The 21,739-nt window shown below is 36.3% G+C and overlaps 1 protein-coding gene across 20 annotated transcripts in view; it reads left to right on the top strand.

The window, feature by feature from the left end:
* Positions 1-21,739, top strand: part of DCAF6 (DDB1 and CUL4 associated factor 6) — a 158,143-nt gene that overhangs the window by 3,214 nt on the left and 133,190 nt on the right. For all 20 annotated transcript variants that reach the window (XM_021089469.1, XM_021089465.1, XM_021089466.1 and 17 more), the window contains exon 2: positions 19,208-19,269. In XM_021089469.1, the coding sequence (XP_020945128.1) occupies positions 19,208-19,269 (62 nt within the window). The remainder of the gene's footprint in view (positions 1-19,207; positions 19,270-21,739) is intronic.

Raw genomic sequence — 21,739 nt, 5'->3', positions numbered from 1 at the left:
CGTCGTGGTTCAGTGGTAAGAACCCAACCGGTACGTGGGTTTGATCCCTGGCCTTGCTCAGTGGGTCAAGGATCTGGCATTGCCGTGGCTGTGACGTAGGCCACCTGTATCCCTGATTTGAGGCCTAGCCTGGGAACTTCCCTATGCTGTGGGTGTGGCCCTAAAAAGACCAAAAAAAAAAAAAAAAAAAAAAAAGTTGGAATGAAGATAATCAATTTGTCCTATGTTATTTCGGCAAAGTATATATATGTTTACTTATAATCCCCAAATTCACAAGATGCACCTGAACCAGTAGAGTGTTGTTTTGTCTAGCACTGATTCAGAGGCCATTCCAGGGATTGACGTATTTATGAGTCTGATCTAAATTTCAATGGAGAATTAATTTTTCTAAAGACTAATTGTCAAAGTCCAGAGTCAGAGACACCTGTAGGTCTCAGAGTTTCTCAAACTACCATATGCTAGCTATAGAATAGTGTTTTCGGAACTCAGTGCTTGTTATAGTAATAATTTATTAGCCACACATATTTCATTACAGTTTTATAGAGGTAAACATTGCTTATAAAAGAAACTAACGTTTCTGTACATTTCTTCTATCCATTCCTATTTCTTTCATTTTAATTGGACTTGTCTACAATTTGAATTGATACTTTCTAACCTTTATAAATTAAAGACAGTTTTTAAAACAAGCAATTTAAGGGAAATTTTCAAGGGAGCTGTTTGCTCTAATGTATTATGTGTTTAATATAAAGTGTTTGAACTGTGACTAGGCAATGTCTTGGTCAGCTTGGGATGCTATAACAAAACACCATAACCTGGGTGTCTTATAAACAGCAGAAATTTATTTTTCAGTTTTGGAAAGCTGAGATAAGGGTGTTCACATGAGTAGGTTCTGAGTCAGGTGAGAGGGCCTGCTTCCTGGTTCATAGCCATCTTTTCACTGTAACCTCACAGGCAAAAGGGGTGAGCTAATTCTCTGGGGTCTCTTTTATAAGGGTACTAATCTAAGCCTAATCACTTCCCAGGGATCCCACTGCCTAATACCTTGGGGGTTAGGATTTCAACAGAGGAATTTGTCAGGGTTGGGGGTGGCAGGGCAGGAACATTCAGACTATACCACAAAGCCAGTGACAACTTTATACTGGAGATTGAGATCTCTTTTTGTGAGGTGATTAGGAAGTCTGTGTCACTTGAATATCATTAGACTCATATGTATTAAAATGGATAATTTTGCATTTAGTCTTTAGCATATCCTGAATACATCTACATTTAGACTTAACAGGTTATTTAGTGATAAAGTTTTGTCAAGTTACAATATATTTTAATGAGGGTCACTAAATTCTGACTTTTGTGTCTTTGTTGTCTACCATGGAAAAGTTAGTGAAATATTTGTATATATATTTTTTACTCTTATAATCTCAATGATCGAGTTCCCTGCTGGGCTCAGTAGGTTAAGGATACGGCTTTGTCACTGCTGAAGCTTAGGTCACTGCTGTAGTGTGGGTTCGATCCCCGGCCAAGGAACTTTGGTCCAAGGGTGTGGCTAAAAAAAACTCAGTGGAAGTTGAAAAATGTCTGAATTTCTTAGTGAATAAGGACAGTCAAATATGACAAATACATGTAATAGAATATGCTGATAATTCCTGAAGATAGGAAACACATTTTAATCATAGTAGCTGCAGACAATTGAATAGCTCTACTATAGGTCTCAAATTCCTCTCTGGTATAGGATGAAAGTGCTTAAAGGGATAGGAACTTCCGGTAGCATAGAATTTCTATTACAGGTATGTTTTATGTCAGCATTTTTCAGATGTTCAACCACAGTCCACAGTAAAAATACATTTACATGGCAATTTGTGAACACACACATAGTTGAAATAAAAGATTCCCCAAATAGTATTTAAGCTTACTAGGTATGGGGCATTCTGTTTTCTGTTCCGTATCATGTTGTTAAAAACGTTGGCATTGACTCAGTGGAATATCCACTAATGAGTCTTGGCTTGGGGTTTGCAGAGCTGTACTAGATGGTATGTATTTTTTTTTTTATAACCGTGATTAAATGTTACTGACTTCAAGGTTAGGGTAGGTGGGTTTCCCAAGTACTTGCAGCAGATGAAAACAGAAATTTTTTTGAGTACTGCTGGTGGCTAATAAAGAAGACAAACTTTTAATTTATACTTTGGAAAAAATACTAGGGTAGGACATTTTTAAATCCTCATTTCTTGAGTAATTCCTACAGTGGGATTGCTGAGTTGTGTGGTAAATGTGTGTCATTTCATAAGAAACTACCAAACTTTTCCAAAATAATTGTACCATACTGCATTCCCATCAGTAGTGTTTGAGAATTCCATTTGTTCCACATTCTCATCAGCACTTGACATTGAGTCTTCCTAATTTTAGCCTTTCTAGTAGGTATATAGGTATAATGGTAGCATTATTATTTAAAAAATTTACATTTGATTTGATTGTAATGATTAATGATTTTGAATATATTTTTATGGCTTATTTGCCATCTGTATACTTTGGTTAAATGTTTAGATTTACCTCTTTAATATTGTAAGAATTCTTTTTTATATTCTTGATACATGTCCTTAATCAGATATGTCTTTTGCACATTTTTTTGTCTTTTTCTTCATGGTGTCTTTTACATAGTTGATGCTTTTTTGTGTCCTATTTAAGAATTTTTATCTGACCCAAAGAGACAGATTTATACTATGCTTTTTTTTCTAGTTTTCTATTTTTAACTCTTTCATTTAGGTCTGTGAACAATTTTGAATTAGTTTTAATACATGTTGTGAGGTAAAGGTCAAATTTAATTTCTTTGCATATGAATGTGCAGTTGATCCAACACCATTTATGAAAAGACTGTCCTTTCCCCTTTGTTGAAAATCAGTTGACCATGTAACATGTATGTAAGTCATTTTCTCTTAACACATACCGTCAATGGAGGTGTCTATCTTTATGCCAGTACTTCAGGTCTTTATAGTGAGTATTGAGATAAGCCAGTGTGATTTTTTTTTTCTTCTTCTTCTTCTTCTTCTTTTTTTTTTTTTTTTTTTTTTGCTTTTTACGGCCACATCCGCAGCATATGGAGGTTCCCAGATTAGGGGTCAAATCTGAGCTACAGCTGCCCTTCTACACCATAGCCATAGCCACAGCCCCACCAGATCCTAACCACGTCTGCGACCTACAGCACAGCTCAGGGCAACACCGGATCCTTAACCCACTGAGCAAGACCAAGGATTGAACCCGCAACCTCGTGGTTCCAGTTGGATTCCTTTCTGCTGCATCACGGCGGGAACTCCCTAGTGTGATATTTTGAACTTAGTTCTTTTTTTCAAAGTTATTTTGGCTATTGAGTCCTTTGCATTTTTAAAATTTCAGAATCTCAATTTCTACAAAAAAGACTGCTGGGTTTTTGACTGATACTGTGCTGAATCTATACATTATTTTAGGGAGAACTGTAGTCTTTACAATATTGAATCTTCCAGTTCGTGATAGTGGCTTCTCTCCATTTATTTTGATATTCTTTCATTTCTTTCAGAAATGTTTTATATTTTTCAGTGTACAAATTTTGTACATATTTTGCTATATTTATATATTAATGTTTTAAATATTATTTTAGGTAGTTTATAAGTAATATCAAATTATTCATCATGCATATATAGAAATATAATTGATTTTTTTTTTGGCCGTATCCACAGCATATGGAAGTTCTTGGGCCAGGGACTGAACCCGAGCCATAGCAGTGATGTCAAGTTCTTAACCTCTGGGCTGCCAGGGAACTTCTGTAATTGATTATTTTTTAATTGGTCTTACATCCAGCAACTTTACTCACCCTACTCATTTGTTCTCATAAACATTGTTTTTGCAAGTTTTAAAAAACTTTATGTGAATGATTATGTCACTGCTTATTAAGACAGTTTAGTTTTTCATCTGTATGTATTTAGCTTTTTTTCATTTTCTTACTTAATTACACTGGCCAGGACTCCTGTAGAATCTTGAAAGGAAGTAGGTAAGAATGGATGTCGTTGCCTCATTCCTTATCTTGGAAAGCATTCAGTCTTTAACTGTAGGTATGTTGTTGACTAGGTTTTTGTAGATAACTGTTGAAGAAATTTCTTTTATTCTTAAATTGCTAAGAGTGCTTATCATGACTAACTGTTGAATTTTGTCAGGGTTTTTTTTCTGCATCTATTGAGTTTATTATATGATTTCTCTTTCATTGATTATGTTAATATGAGGTATTAATGTATTGATTTATTTTTGAATATTGAGACAATATTCACTCCCTGGGCTAAATTGATTTACCTCTTAGTTATGATAAGTTATCCTTTGTATATTGCTAGCTTCACTTTTGGTAAGAATTTTGTATTTCGTTCATTAGGGATATTAGCTTATGGTTTTCTTGTTATATTTTGCCTGTTTTTGTAATCAGGATAGTGCTGGCCTCATAAATGAGTTGAATGTGTTTTCTTTTTCTGAAAAGTTTGTATAGAATTGAAATACCTTTTCATTAAATGTCTGATAGAATTCATCATTGGCCATTTGAGTGAGCTTGGAATTTTCTTTGTGGGGAGGTTTTGTTTTGTTTGGTAGCATTTAACTTTTAATTTTGAGGTAACTGTAGATGCACTGGCAGTTATAAGAAATATTTCAAAGAGATTCCTATGTACTTTTTGATCAGTTCCCCAATGGTAATATTTTGTACAGTATATTAAAACATCACAATCAGGAAAGTGATATAGATCTATGAACCTTATTCAGATTTTTTCCAATTATATATGGATTTTGCATGGTATATATTTAGTTCCATGCAGTTTTAACATTGATTTTAATTAATTTTAGTAAATCAGTGTTAATTTTTGATTAATTGATGTGGTTAATATCATTTAAGATACAGAACAATTCCATAGTCTTTTGTGATACTGTTTTTAGCCATAGCTACATCTTTTCCTCCCACTGCTAACTCTTGGTGACTACTAATCTGTTCTCCATTTCTATAATTCTTGCATTTCTAGAATGTTATATAAACAATATGTATGTAATATTATAAATAACTAGTATGTTAACTTTTGAAATTGGTTTTTTTCACTCTGTACAAGGTGCATCCAAGTTATTGCGTGTAACAGTAGTTTCTTTTTATTGTCAGTATTTCATGATATGGATGTATGACTATTTAATCATTCATTTGATTGACAGATATTTGTATTATTTCCAGTTTTTGACTATTAAATATAATGCTGTTATGAACATCCACATACAGATTTTTATATGAACATATATTTAAATCTCTGGGATAGATGTCCAAGAATGCTAGTTACTAGAGTTCCTCTCATGGCTCATGGGTTATTGAATCTAACTAGCATCTATGAGGACACAGGTTCAGTCCCTGGCCTTGCTCAATAGGTTAAGGATCTGGCGTTGCCTTGAGCTGTGGTGTAGGTCTCAGATGGCTCGGATGCTGCATTTTTGTGATCCTGCATTGTTGTGGCTATGATGTAGGCCAACAGCTACAGCTCCAATTCATTCCCTAGCCTGGGAACCTCCTTATGCCCTGGGTGCTGCCCTAAAAAAAAACCAAAAGAGCCAAAAAGAATTGTAGTTATAGTTACTGCACTGTATGATAAGTGCATTGTTTATTTTTGTAAGAAACTGCCATACTTTTTTCCAGTATGGTTGAGCTATTTTATGTTCTCATCACCCATGCATGAGTAATCCGTTTCTCTGCATTATCACCAGCATTTGGTGTTGCCACTTTTTAAAAAAAAATTAGTAATTCTAATAACTATGTAGTGATAACTCGTGGTTTAAATTTGTATTTTCCCTAATTGCTAATGTTGAATATCTTTTTATGTGCTTTTTTAAAACTATCCTTTAATTTTCTTTTTCTTTTTTTAAAATTGAAGTGTTGTATTAATTGAAGGATTTTATTTTAAATTGAAGTATCAATTTTTAGGTGAAGTATTTAATTGACCTACAACACTATATTATTTCCAGGTCTCAGCATAGTGATTCAGTATTTCTGTACATTACAAAATCATCAGGAGAAGTCTAGTTACCATCTGTCATCATTCAAAGTTATTACAATATTATTGACTATGTTTACTATTCTGTACATTGCTTCATCAGTGTGATTCATTTATTTTGGAATTGGAAGTTTGTAACTCTTCCCCCCCCCCCCCCCCCATTTAGGGCTGCATGTGCGGCATATGGAAGTCCAGGTTAAGGATTGAATGGGAGCTGCAGCTGCCAGCCTATACCACAGCCACAGCAATGCATGATTTGAACTGTGTCTGTAACCTACGTTGCAGCTTGCAGCAATGCTGGATATTTAAACCACCAAGCGAGGCCAGGGGTAGAACCCACATCCTCATGGATACTAGTTGGGTTCTTACCCTGAGCCACCAATGGGATCTCATAAGAGAGTTTGTAACTCTTAGTCTCCCTCACCTGTTCGCCCCTCCCAGCCCCCTCCCCTCAGGCAACCATCTATGAGTCTGTTTTTGTTTTGTTACATTTGTTTGTTTTGTTTTTAATATTCCACATGTAATGAAATCATATATTTGTCTTTGACTTCACCTAGCATAATACCCTCTAGGTCCACCTGTGTTGTTGTAAATGGCAAGATTTCATTCTTTTTTATGGTTTAGTAATAGTCTATTGTGTATATATATGCCACATCTTTTTTATCCATTCATCTGTTGATGGGCAATTAGGTTGCTTCCATATCTTGGCTACTGTAAATAATGCTGCAGTAAACATATAAATGCATATGTTTCAAATTAGTGTTTTTGTTTTCTTCTGGAAAATATCCAGAATTGAAATAGCTGGATAGTATGGTAGTTTTCTTTTTAGTTTTTTTTGAGGAAACTCTATACTATTTCCCATAGTGACTGTACCAGTTTGCATTCCTACCAACAGTTAACAAAGGTTTCCATTCCTCCACACCCTCTCCTATACTTCTTTTTTTTAAATTTAATTTAATTTAATTTAATTTTTTAAATTTATTTATTTATTTTTTAAATATTTTTTTTTTATTTTCCCACTGTACAGCAAGGGGGTCAGGTTATCCTTACATGTATACATTACAATTACATTTTTTCTCCCACCATTTATTCTGTTGCAACATGAGTATCTAGACAAAGTTCTCAATGCTATTCAGCAGGATCTCTTTGTAAATCTATTCTAAGTTGTGTCTGTCCTATACTTCTTATTTGTTGTCTTTTTGGTAAGAGCCGTTCTGACAGGTGTGAGGTGATATCTGATTGTGGTTTTGATTTGCATTTCCTTGATGTTTAATGACATTGATCATCTTTTTATGTGTGTGTTGACCGTCTATCTTTATGTCATCCTTAGAAAAATGTCCATTGAGGCTTCTGCCCTTTTTGTAATTGCGTTTTTTTTTCTCTGTGTATTTTGAATATGAGCCCCTTATGAGATATATTGTTTACAAAAATCTTTTCACATTCAATTGGTGGCCTTTTCATATTGTAGATAGTTTCCTTTGCTATACAAAAAGCTTTTTAGTTTGATGTAGTCCCATTTTTAAATTTTTGCTTTTGTTTCACTTGCTGAGGAGTCATATTGAAAATATATTACTAAGACTGATGTCAGAGAGCATCTTGCCTGTGTTTTCTTCTAGACAATTTTATAGTTTCAGGTCTTACGTTTAAGTCTTTAATTCATTTTGAGTTTTTAATATTATGTAACAAAGTTTGTTCAGTTTGATACTTTTTTCCATGTAGGTGTATGGTTTCCCTAACACCATTTATTGAAGAGGCTATCTTTTACTCATTGTGTATTCTTGCCTCCTTTATTGTAGATTAATTGACCATCTACGTGTGGGTTCATTTCTGGCTTTTCTGTTTCATCCCATTGATTTATATGTCTGTTTTTTTGCCAATACCATACTGTTTGATTGCTTTACCTTATAGTATAGTGAAATTAGGGAGTTTGATACCTCCAGCTTTGTTCTTACTGAAGATTGTTTTGGTTATTTGGGGTATTTTGTATTTCCATACAAATTTTAGCAATACTTGTTCTAGTTCTGTGAAAAATGCCATTGGTATTTTGATAGGGATTGCATTGAATCTGTAGAATGTCATGGGTACTATGAACATTTAATAATATTAATTCTGGAGTTCCCATCATGGCTCAGGGGTAATGAACCCAACTAGTATCCATGAGGACACGGGTTTGATCCCAGCCTCGCTCAGTGGGCTAAGGATCCAGCAATGCCAGGGGCTGTGGTGTAGGTCACAGATGCGGCTCACATCCCTTGTTGCTGTGGCTGTGGCTGTGGTCGGCAGTTGTAGCTCTGATTGGACCCCTAGCCTGGGAACTTGCTGTGGGTACAGCCCTAAAATAAAAAGAAGACAAAAAAATATTAGTTCTTGTAATCCATGAACACATTATATCTTTAAAATTTTGTCGTCTTCATTTTCTTTTATCAATATTTTATAGTTTTCCACTCTTTTATTTTGTTGGTTCGATTTATTCTTAAGTATTTTTTTCTTTTGGATGCAGTTGTAAATGGGATTGTTTTCTTAATTTCTCTTTTTGGTGGTTTGTTGATTGTAGAAACAACTGATTTCTGTACATTAATTTTGTATCCTATAACATTATTGTATTCAGTAATTCTAATAGTTTCATTGGTGGCATCTTTAGGATTTTCTGGATAGTATCATGTCATTTGCAAGCAGTGACAGTTTTACTTCTTTCCAATTTGCATTCCTTTTATTTTTATTTTTTTTCTTGTCTGATTGTTGTGTAAAAATGTTGAGATTTAGCATCCTTGTCTTGTTCCTGATCTTAGGGAAATGCTAAGTATTTGAGTATGATGTTAGTGTTGTACTTGTCAGTAAAATGGGCCTTTATTATGTTGAGATGTGTTCCCTTTATACCCACTTTGTTGAGTTGTTTTTTTTAATCAGTGGATATTGAATTTGTTTAAAAAGCTTTTCTGCATATATGGATATGATCATTGATTTTTAATTGTTCAGTTTGTTAATGTGTATCACATTGGTTGATTTGCAGATGTTGAGCCATCCTTGCATCCCTGGAATAAATCCCATGTGATCATGGTATATGATCCTTATAATGTATTGTTGAATATGATTTGCTAATATTTTGTTGAGGATTTTTTGCCAGTGTTTCCTTACTGGTTTTCTTTCTGGATGATCTGTCTGATTTAACTGGAGTGTTAATATTCCCTACTATTATTATGTTACTTTCAGTTTCTTTATGTTAATATTTGCTTAATGTATTTATGTATTCCTATATTATGAACATATATATTTATAATTGTATATGTTTTTGTATGGATCCTTTTATCATGTAATTTCCTTCTTTGTCTCTTTATAATCTTAGTTTTAAAGTCTATTTTGTGGAATATAAGCATTGCTATCCCAGCTTTCTGTTTTTATTTGCATGGAATTCATTTTCCATCCTCTCACTTTCAGACTTTGTATGTTGTTAGATCTGAAATGTCTCTTGTAGACAGCATGTACATGGGTCTCGTTTTTTATCCACTCATCTATTTTTTTTTTTTTTTGCCTTTAGATTGGAACATTTAGTCCACTTACATTTAAAGTAATTATTATTGGAGTTCCCGTTGTGGTACAGTGGAAACAATCTGAATAGGAACCATGAAGTTGTGGGTTCAATCCCTGGCCTCTCTCAGTGGGTTAAGGATCCAGCGTTGCCACAAGCTGAGGTGTCACAGACAAGGCTCGAATCCTGCATTGCTGTGGCTGTGGCATAGGCCAGCAGCTGTAGCTCCAATTGGACCCCTAGCCTGGGAACCTCCATGTGTCATGGATACAGCCCTAAAAAGCAAAATATTAATAATAATAATAATAATTGTTATTTTTTCACTTATTTATTTTTTGGCTGCTTTGTGGCATGTAGAGTTCTCTGGCCAGGGGTCAGATCTGTGCCACAGTTGCAACCTAAGCCATGGCTGTGGCAGTGCCAGATCTTTAACCCACTATGCTGGGCTGGGGATCAAACCTGCATCCCAGCGCTCTCAAGATGTGCAATCCTGTTGTACCACAGTGAGAACTCCTAAAGAAATTATTTATGAGCAGCTCTTGTGTGGCTCAGCAAGGTAATTATCTAGCATGTGGGTTCTATACCTGGCCAGGGAACTTCCACATGCCACAGGTGTGGCCTCCCCCAAAATTCCTGATAAATATGTACTTACGACCATTTTGTTAATTATTTGTTATTTTTGTAATTGTTGTGTTGTTCTTTTTTTTTTTTTTTTTTTTTTTTTTTGTCTTTTTGCTATTTCTTGGGCCGCTCTTGCGGCATATGGAGGTTCCCAGGCTAGGGGTCTAATCGGAGCTGTAGCCACCGGCCTACACCAGAGCCACAGCAACTCGGGATCCGAGCCGCGTCTGCAACCTACACCACAGCTTACGGGAACGCCGGATCGTTAACCCACTGAGCAAGGGCAGGGACCGAACCCGCAACCTCATGGTTCCTAGTTGGATTCGTTAACCACTGCGCCACGACGGGAACTCCTGTTGTGTTGTTCTTTTGCTTTCTTTTGATTTGATGATTGTCTTTAGTGTTTAGCATCCTTTTTTTGTGTGTGTATCTATTATAGAATTTTTTTTTTTTTTTTTTTTTTTTTTTGTCTCGTCTTTTTAGGGCGGCACCTGTGGCATATGGAGGTTCCCAGGCAACAGGTAGAATCAGAGCTGCAGCTGCTGGCCTACACCACAGCCACAGCAATGCCAGATCTGAGCCATGTCTGTGACCTACACCACAGCTCATGGCAACACCAGATCCTTTACCCACTGAGGGAGGCCAGTGATTGAATCCACAACCTCATGGTTCCTAGTCAGATTCGTTAACCGCTGAGCCATGACAGGAACTCCTATTATAGATTTTTTGCTTTGTGGTTAGTATGATGTTTATATATAGAAATCAATATATATAAAAAGACAGGCTTGAGAGATATAAATAATTTTACAGTCAAATAAATCTAACCACTTCCTTTCATCACTTTAAATATATATTGTCACTCCCTTCTGACCTATATAGTTTTTGCTGAAAAGTAATCTGATAGACTTTTGGGAGTTTCCTTGTGGAAAACTAATTGTTTTTCCCTTTCTGCTTTTTTTGTTTGTTTGTTTAGGGCCGTACCTGCGGCATATGGAAGTTCTCAGGCTAGGGGTCCAGTCAGAGCTGCAACTTCTGGCCCCTACCACAGCCACAGTGTCACAGGAGCTGAGCCCTGTTTGTGACCTACACCACAGCTCATGGCAATGCCGGATCCTTAACCCACTGAGCAAGGCCAAGGATCAAACCTGTGTCCTCCTGGATACTAGTCAGGTTTGTTCACCACTGAGACATGATGGCATTCCCCTTTCTGCTTTTAAGATTTTCTTCTTTTTTTTAACTTTTGACATTTCCATTGCTCTTTGTCTTGGTGTGGATTTATTTGAGTTGATCTTGTTTGAGACTCTGCTATTTTGGACCTTGGTTTCTTTTTTGTTTACTCCCAGGTTAGGGAAATTTTCGGTTTTTATTTCTTAAAATAAAGTCTCTGCTTGTTTCTCTCTTCTCTGTAATATGATTTTTATTGTGCTTGATGTTGTTTCTGAGGTCTCTTAAACTGTCTTTACTTTTTAAAATTCTTTTTCCTTTTTTCTGTTTAGCTTGGGGATTTCCACTGTTATATCATCCAGTCTGCTAAGCCTTTTCTCTGTATCATCATATTAACTGCTGATTCCTTCTAGTGTACTTATTTCAGTTTTTGTACTCTTTGGTTTTGTTTTGTTCTTCTTCATATTTTCTAACTCTTTGTTCAAGCTTCTCATTGTGTTCATCCAGTCTTTTTTAATGTCTTTTTTTGCCTTTTCTAGGGCCACACTTGTGGCATATGGAGATTCCCAGCCTAGGGGTCTAATTGGAGCTATAGCTGCGGGCCTATGCCAGGACCACAGCAAGGCAGGATCCGAGCTGCGTCTGCAACCTATACTATAGCTCATGGTAACGCTGGATCCTTAACCCACTGAACAAGGCCAGGGATCGAACCCACAACCTCATGTTTCCTAGTCAGATTCACTAACCACTGGGCCACGATGGGAACTCCTCTTCATCTATTCTTTTCCAGAGTTCATTGAGCACCTTTATATCATTGTCTTGAACCCTTTATCAGGTAGATTGCTTATCTCTATTTCACTTAGCTTATCTCTATTTTACTTAGTTTTTCTTCTGGGATTTCGTCTTGTTCTTTCAATTGGAATGTAATTCTCCGTCAGTCTCCTTTTGCTTAATTGTCTGTTTTTATTTCTATGTATTAGATAGATCCATTTTGTTTCTGATCTTGGAAAAGTGGTCTAATATGAGATACCTTGTGGGGCTAATAAGCACACTCCCCTCAGGTCACCAGAGCTGTATGTGTGATCTATGGGTACCCCCATGTGGGTTGTGTGGGCCTTTTCATTGTCATGGGGCTGACTATTGTGGCACTCTTGAAGGTGGGGCTGGCTCCCACCCCAGTTGGTCTTCAGACTGAATAGTATGGAAACTTCCAGCTGCTTGTGGCTGGGGCTGGGTCATGGTGTAGCTGGCTGTGTGGTGGGGGAGTTCTGGGGCTGCTGCTGGCCCACTAACAGGTGGGGCCATGTCCTAGTGCAGCTGACTTTTGGTGTTTTGGTGCTTGAAGGGGTCCTGCCATCTTTATATTTTCAGTGATATATCTTTCTTGTCTCTCGCTCATTTTCTACTTGGATTATTATTATTTTAACTGTTGTATTTTGAGACTTATTTATATAGTTTAAATACTAGGCCTTTGTGAGATACGCAGTTTGCAAATGTTTTCTCCCAGTATGTAATTTGTCTTTTTTTTCTTTTCATGGAGTAAATTAAAGGTTTTTTTTTTTTTTTTTTTTTTTTTTTTTTTTGTCTTTTTGTCTTTTTGTTGTTGTTGTTGTTGCTGTTGCTATTTCTTGGGCCGCTCCCGCGGCATATGGAGGTTCCCAGGCTAGGGGTCCAATCGGAGCTGTAGCCACCGGCCTACGCCAGAGCCACAGCAACGTGGGATCCGAGCCACGTCTGCAACCTACACCACAGCTCACGGCAACGCTGGATCGTTAACCCACTGAGCAAGGGCAGGGACCGAACCCGCAACCTCATGGTTCCTAGTCGGATTCATTAACCACTGCGCCACGACGGGAACTCCAATTAAAGGTTTTTAACTTTGGTGAAGTCCCATTTATCAATTTTTTTCTTTTGTGGATTATTCTTTTGGTATCATGTTTAAATACTCCTAACTTATCCTTAGGTACTGAAGATTACCGCCTATGTTTTTTTCTCTAAACTTTTATAGTTTTACATTTTTAAATCCAGGATCCATTTTGTTCATTTTTGTTTGATGTGTGTGGTTTAGCTTAAAGTTCATTTTTTGTGCTTATGAATGTCCACTTTGCTCTAGCACCATTTGTTTCAAAGGCTGTATTTCTCTATTGTATTGCTTTTGCATCTTCATTAAAAATTACTATGTACATGTAAGGATAACCTGACCCCCTTGCTGTACAGTGGGAAAATAAAAAAATTAAAAAAAAATTACTGTGTAGTAAGTTTTTACATCAGGTTGATTGACTTTTTCCCTCCTTAATTCTTTTTTTCAAAATTGTTTTAGCTCTTATAGATCTTTTGCTTTTTTATATGAATTTTAGAGTAAGCTTGTCCATATCTTCAGAATATCTTGCTGGGAATTGATAGGAATTGCATTGGACTTAATATATCATTTTGGGAAGAACTCACCTCTTTACTATGTTGAATCTTCTGATCCATGAAAGCAGTATATCACTGCATTTATTTATTTAGTTTTTTGGTTTCTTTCATCAGCATTTTGTTATTATCAGGATATGTATCCTCAGCATGTTTTATTATGTCTATGTCTAAATATTTAATATTTTGAGCAATTTAAAATGGATTGTGTTTAAGTTCAGCTTCCACATAGTATATAAGTGTGATTTTTTTTTTTTTTTTTTTTTTTTTGAGTCTGTGTTGATTTCGTAGCTTACAACCTTGCTAAATAAGCTCACTTATTCCTGGATGTTTTTGGGTATATTCCAGGAGATTTTTTTTCTACATGGAAAATCATGTCATCTTTCAATAGGTACTGTCTTATTTCTTCCTTTCCAATCTTTTTTTTTCTTCTTACTTCATCCCAATGGCTAAAAGTGTTTACTAATAGTGGTGAGAGTGGACTTCCTTATATTTTCCTGACTTTATATGGAAAGGGTTCAGTCTTTTACCATTAAATGTAAGTTTTAGCTCTTATATTGGTGCTTTTTATCAGACTGAGGGAGTTTCCCTCTTTTGCTTTTTTTTTCTTGTCTTTTTAGTTATTTCTTGGGCCGCTCCCTCAGCATATGGAGGTTCCCAGGCTAGGGGTTGAATCGGAGCTGTAGCCAACGGCCTACTCCAGAGCCACAGCAACGCGGGATCCGAGCCACGTCTGCAACCTACTCCACAGCTCACGGCAATGCCGGATCATTAACCCACTGAGCAAGGGCAGGGACCGAACCCGCAACCTCATGGTTCCTAGTTGGATTCGTTAACCACTGCGCCACCACCGGAACTCCCTCCCTCTTTTGCTAGTTTGCTGGCAGTGTTAATCATGAATGAGAGTAAGAAGCAGAATTACTGAGAGATACACATACATACAAAGATACAAAGATATGTTACTGGTATTTGACTTTATATAATTGTGGGAACTCTTTAAACTGTAAAGTTATTCTCTTCATATTGTTTGCTGGTGCTTGACATCCTCAAGATAGACAGTTGGGAAGGGATGATGGTAATGGGGGGTGGGAAGGACAAGCTTGAACCCATGAATGCATAGGATCTATGCCAGTTCTGACTATCTCCAGTCTTACAGATGTACATGTTCTATAGGAGAAACTGCCACCCTTTGTCCTGGAGCTTAACATGGCCTAGTATTCCAGCAAGCTAAAAGAGGATCCATGGGTAGGCAGGATAATTATAGGCCAGGCTGCTGCTCATTCCAACAAGGTGAACCAGCCAAGTATATATATATATATATATATACACGCAACCTAAGAATCTGCCTTCTGAGCATAAAAATCAGTACTGTTGCTTTATTTCCACCTGCCAGTCTTGTGCAGAAATGATTGATAATTCAAGTCACATGAAACATATGGGGAAGAAATTTTGGGAAACGTGGTTCAGTGTGAGTTGACACATTTCAAAGGCACAGCACTTATTGCTGCTGGTTGTTCACTGCCTTTGCCTGAAATGGATATGAGGGTTTCCTGCCTCTCTTAAAGCTAGTAGACCTTTGCTGAGGCTCTTTTTAATTAGGGTTTCCCCTGCGGCTTAAGACTTGTTTCTCAGGAGAGAAGGGAAGCCTGAAAAGTGACTGGGGATTCCTTTCTAAGTCTTACAAGATAAGGACTCTCTCAGTCCCCCTGCTATTTTCAGTGTTTCTTCCTCTACTTTTTTTTTTTTCTTTTTTTTTAGGGCCACACATATGGCATATGGTCCCCAGGCTAGGGGTCCAATTGGAGCTGCAGGTGCTGGCCTACACCACAGCCACAGCAACGTGGGATCCAAGTCACATATGCAATCTACAACACAGTTCACAACAACATCCTTAACCCACTGAGCAAGGGCAGGGATCGAATCTGCGTCCTCATGGGTACTAGTGGGGTTTGTTACTGCTGAACCACAACAGGAACTCCCTCTTTTCAGTGTTTCTTATGAGTATTTGAGGGAGGGTCATGGAAAAGAGCTGGTAACTAAATGTAGATTTAGCTTGTGCCTGAGAACCCAGAGATTGTAAACTGCCTCTCTAGCCCACAGTTGTCCTTTAAACATTCATTTGAGTTTTCACTGTTTTCTCACACATTTTGGTAGCAGTCCTTTGTCCTGTGTTTTGTCAAAGAAAACACAGGGTTTTTTTTTTTTTTTTTCTCAGAGTTTGTTACTCTTTAATTTTTAGTTCTCCTGGTTATCTGGTGAGATGTCCTGAGAGCCAAAGAAGAAGAATATTTCAAGGAGACACAGTTACTGTGACAGCTGATACTATGAGGTCATGAAAAATGTGGCTTGAAAGAGACCATTGGGTTTACTGATACCCCATGATTTCTGAGAACAAAGTCATGGATAAAAGAGGGCAAAACAGTGCAGGAAAAGGAAGATCTGACAACGAACTAGAGAAGGCAGCATTTATAGATGACTAGACAGTTAAGTTTGACATTAAAGAGAAGTAGCTCAAAGGTGCAATAGATTCAAGTAAAGTGAGAATTTTTGTTAAAGTACTATTCTGTCTCTATTTCAGACAGTATTAACTTAGAAGAATCCCACCTGTACATAGGGCAAGGGCTAACCTTAAGTGTCTATAGTCTATCAGAGACATCTGTGAGTTTTACATATGCTAATTAATTTACTCCTGACAACATGCCTCGTAAAATGGATGCTATTATTCCTATCAAATATTACATTTTTACAAATGTAGAACTAAGGCTCTAAGAGGCTCAGTTTTGTCTGGTGTATGTGTAACATGTTCCAAATTAGATATTTAAACCAAATACTTCTTATTTCTTGTTCTGAGCAACGTATTCTAATGAGATAGGTTTGTGAATAAATAAGTTAGGAAGTTGTTTAATAAGTTACAAAGCCATTAAAAATGAGCCATATGTCTATATTTATTGTCAGTGAAAGTTGTTTATCATTTATTATTGAGTGAAAATATGTTAGAACAGAATCAATGTTATAATTCATTTATTCACTGATTCAGCAAATGTATATTGAGTGCCTACTTTTTCCTAGGCATTATTCTAGGCACTTAGGATACTTAGGTGAACAGAAGATGTTCCCCTTTTTAATGGAGCTTACTGTCTATTAATATAGAATAGAATTTAAAGTAGAGACAGAATTAAATGAGGCAGCTCGGGCTGCAGGAAAGACTTGATTAGGAAGCCACAGTTGTAGGTAAATTCATCCATAACAAATATGTAATTTTTTGGAGGTAGTTCTCCCTGTCTCTTTTGTATTTCTTCACAGAGCAGTGGCACTGGCCGCTTTGTTCTGGACTATCTTTTCAAGGATGTTTATTTAGGGAACAGCCTTGGGAGATATAGTATCTCCCTCTGGAGCAGAGGACAGATTTACTTATTGTCCAGGATAGTGAAGATAATGCCTTCCTTTGGGACAAAGATTAGGCACATTTGTTTGAGATAAGATTTGAGTTCCCTCAGTTCAGAGTTCCCCAGCTGTGATTCAAACCCACTGCAAGTGCAGTACCCTGCCAGGCCCCTCTGTATCACCCTGTGGGAATTAGCAGGCAAAGGGAACCAGTGTGAACCTGAAGCTTATTCTGCTCCGGTAGTAAAATCCTTTGCCTCTGACCTAGGAGTCTTATATCTTCTGCCAACATCCATGAAATGGTGGCAGGTAATTTGTTAGCTTGCAAGTAGGCCAGACTCGTCACAGTTCTTGGTAAGAGGTTTGAGTTTATTTTTATTTTAAGAGGGCTCAGGGTTTTTTTTTTTTTTTTTTTTTTTTTTTAGCTTACAGTTCTTATTCCATGCTAGCTTTCAGCTCCTATTTCTTGGTGTTGTGCATTTAATTACCAAAAAGGTAGAGGTTTTACACTAGGTTGTTTTAGAAGCACATTTGTGAAATGTGTGACAAGACAATCATTTTGATCTCCTAAATCACATATGGGGATATCATTCGGGAGCTGTGTTGTCTCTAGCTATGATGTCTCAGTGCATGTTTTTATGTACAAGTTTAAGTTCATATAGAAGAGTTCTTGCTTGAATTACTTTATTTTCTGTTTGCTCCTATTGTACCACTACTTTCTCCAGATGGAAATGGCTATAGTCATATTTTCAAACCCAAATTTAAAAAATTTGGGAAAAAAAATGTTTTAATACTATTTTATTAGTATTTTAATGAGTTTTAATGATGTTCATGTTGATTTGAATACTTAATTTCTTAACTCTTTATTTAAAACTCAGTAGGATTACCACACCTACATATAGCCAAAAGGAAAATATTTAAAACATTTTTATCTGTTTTATATAAAGTACAACCTAATTCATGAAAATACTGAATTTCTGCAGGTTGTTTTATTCCAGTAAGTTTAGGAACCATAGAGTACCCACCCTCCCAACCCTAGATCTTTAACCCACATGTTTATCCTTTATCTAGTCGTCTTACCATTTACAGGCAAGGACAAGGAAAACAATTTGGCTTCAAGAAGATCTTGCTCTTTCCATTGAATTCAAGAAAGCATAATAGAGAAATTTGTCCCTTGTGACAGTATACAGAGAGCATAGTTAAATTTAATTTTGAAATCTCATCAGCCTGATTACTTAGCTAATTACCGTTCTTTGTCATATATTCAGCTTCCTTTCGTTACAGCTTCTGAATAAACATGAGCTTTTTGGTCCATTTTTGGTAAAGATGATCATTTCTTAAAGAAACATATTCTTCTTTTTCAAAGAAGGAGTTATTCTACTGTTGAAGTATTATAATTATTTTATTGATGGACATTTAGGCTGATTTTATTTTTTCATTGCCACATTTCATCATTGTGAAATTGACTTTTAAATATTTTAACATTTCTGAAATTCAGATGTATTTAAAAATAGGTGGCATCTTATCAAACACTGTTTGCCACCATATTTAAAATGGAAAACTCTATCCCTCACCTCCAGCCTTCTCTTAGCCCCTTTCTCTGCTTTATTTTTCCACATAGCACTTTCATGAAATCACATGTTGTTTATTGTCTTCCATTAACCCCCACTAGAGTCAGGTATATTTTTCTGTTTTGTATTATCATTGTATTCCTAGCTCCTAGAACACTACCAGGAATGGAGAGTAAGTATGCAATGTATTTGTTGAGTGAATGGATAAATGAAGGGAACATTTGAATGTTTATTGTGGGGCAGATACTGTGTTAAGCCCATTCTGTCCTTGAATCACTTAATCTTTACAATAACCACATGAGGTAGGTAGGTAGGTACTCTACTGAGAAAACTAGTCGAAGGAGGAATTAATTTGCCCAGTGTCACTCAGCTTATAAATGAAGGAATTGAAATTAGAGCTTGAATTTACCTCATGCCAATTTCTTGGTTCTTAACTTCCATGTTATACTTTTCTAAGCAGTAAATTTTATGATTTATTTAGTCCTTTGTTTCTTTTTAAACAGGAAGAAGAGAATTTATCCAAAGATTAAAACTTGAAGCAACCCTGAATGTGCATGATGGCTGTGTAAGTAATAGTTAATTCTCAGCTGTGAAGGACTTTAATACTAAGTGTTCAAATGTTTGAGGAAATGCTGCAATCCTCCCAGAAGAGATTGTGACTAACTATAATAAAATGGGAGAAATAAGTTTTACATTAAAACTTTAAACTATTTTTTGAATTTAGAAGATGAATTTCATCTCTTTGGCTCTACTGGTACTGTGATCTTCATTTCTGCAAATCTAGTGGTCACTTCTCAGAAACCTTAGGCATTGGTTGAACACATTTTCTTTTTGAAAATTTTTTTGCTTGGTTTCTGCTAACCCCACATTGTCTTGGTTTTCTTTCTATCCCATTTACTTGCTGCATAATCTTCATCTTAGCTGACTCCTCCACTTCTCCACTTTGAAACGTTAGCTGTACTAACACTCTGTCTTGACTCCTCCCACCCTGTTTCACGTCACTTTTCTAAATGTTTCTATGTAGCCTGTGGCTAAAAAAACAGGACTTCCAACTTGCCACTTCTTCCTTGAACTCCAGATTCATATATTATAACTCTATTAATATTCCCAGTAGCATGTCTAATAGCACCCCAAAATTAACCAGGTCAAATCAAAACTCTTTTGTTTTTAAATTTTGTTAATGAAAACTTCAGTCATGCTTTTCATATACTCAGCACCTGGATTTAGCAGTTACCAAGATTTTGGCACATGTTCTTTTTCCATTTCATTTTTCTTTTTTTTTTTCCTCCTGGCTGAAGTATTTTAAAGCAAAGCTCAGAAATAATATCATTTGACCCTGTATGTTACCAAAAAACAATGGAAATTTTTCTTATGTAATTAAAATGCCATTACATGATTTAACAATATTAATAGTGTATTTTTGGTATCATCTAATACTCAGTCCATAATCAAATTTCCCTCATTGTTTAAAAATGTCTTTTGAGGCTTTCTTGCCATGGTGCAGCTGGTTAAAGATCTGGCATTGTCTCTGCAGTGGCTTGGGTTGCTTCTGAGGCGCAGGTTCGATCTCTGGCCTGGTGTAGTGGGTTAAGGATCTGGTGTTGGTCCCTGGCCCAGGAACTTCCATGTTCTGTGGATATAGCCAAAAAAGAGAAAGTCTTTTTTAGTTTTTTGTTCAAAAGAGGATCCAAGCAAAGTCCATACCTCGATTGATGTGCCTCTTAAACCTCTATTAATCTAGAGTAATCTTACCCTTTTTTTGTCCCTCCCATTAACTTGTTGCAGAAACTGAGTCAGTTTTCGTATACATTGTTCCACATTCTAGATACTGTTTTTTTTGTTTTTTTTTGTTTTTTTTTGTGGTGTCATTTAACTCGTTTCTACATCCTTTGTATTTCCTGTAAGTGGAAGATACTTCTAGAAGTTTGATTAGATTCAGATCCATCTTTGGGGGCAAGAAAGATGGATAGGTGATACTATGCACTTCATATTATATAGCCTAAAGAGGCATGCAGAGTTAGATGGTGACCTTCTTTTAGTGATGGTAAGATTGATCATAGGATTCAAATAGCTAAACCAAATACTTGATTGTTTCCGCTAAATCCATAACCTTCTATATTTCCATAAATAGCACCATCATTCATCCAGCTATTTAAGTTAAAAATTTTCAAGTTGTCTTTGATCTCCCTATTACCCTCAACTTCTACATCTAGTCTATTCTCTAATAAATAAGACTTGCAGAGTATATCTGGAGTCCATTCACTTCTATCTTTGTGCTAATTTAAGCTAACTTCTCTTTTCTGGACTACTGCAGTATCCTCTTACTTGGTTTCTTTTACTCCACTTTAGTCCCCTAATTATTCCACTAATTCATTCAATACACAGATCCTAGATTGTGCATGTAAGTCAGGTCATGTAACTTTTACATTATTTTCTCCTTTACAAGACTTTTACAATAGTGTGGGTGACAAAGGCAGAAGAGTTGAGGAACTTTGTTACCAAATAAGCTCTATGGTCTGAGTTTGCTAGATTGGTTTTTGGTATTTCCAAGAGTCAATAGACAAGGGCTAGTAATTACTGAAAATCAGAGTACATTCATTGACATACATAAGGATATATTATTCCTATTACAATTGGGATACCTATTTCATTACAAGACGATTATCTCAATTCTACTTTTAAACCTTTCTTCCTTCCTTTCTTTTCTTTTTTCTTTTCTTTTCCCTCCCTCCCTCCCTCCATCTTCCTTCCTTCCTTCCTTCCTTCCTTCCTTCCTTCCTTCCTTCCTTTCTTTCTTTCCTTTCTTTCTTTCTTTTTCTTTTCTTAAGAAATTAAGACACCAAAACAAAGAAGAACAAATCTCTTGACTTTAAGGCCAATGAAAACTCTAGTCTGATAAACACTTTAGGTGATTTTGATGTAGGTAATCCATGGATTGTACTTTGGAAAACACTGTTATAGCTGCTAATTGAAAACATTAGACTAGGAAGAGAACACAGAAAGAAATTGCAAAGTGAAAAGGGGGTCTAGGCCTT

Source organism: Sus scrofa, chromosome 4, assembly GCF_000003025.6.
Source record: "Sus scrofa isolate TJ Tabasco breed Duroc chromosome 4, Sscrofa11.1, whole genome shotgun sequence".
NCBI lineage: Eukaryota > Metazoa > Chordata > Mammalia > Artiodactyla > Suidae > Sus > Sus scrofa.
This window is presented reverse-complemented; position numbering and strand designations above follow the sequence as displayed.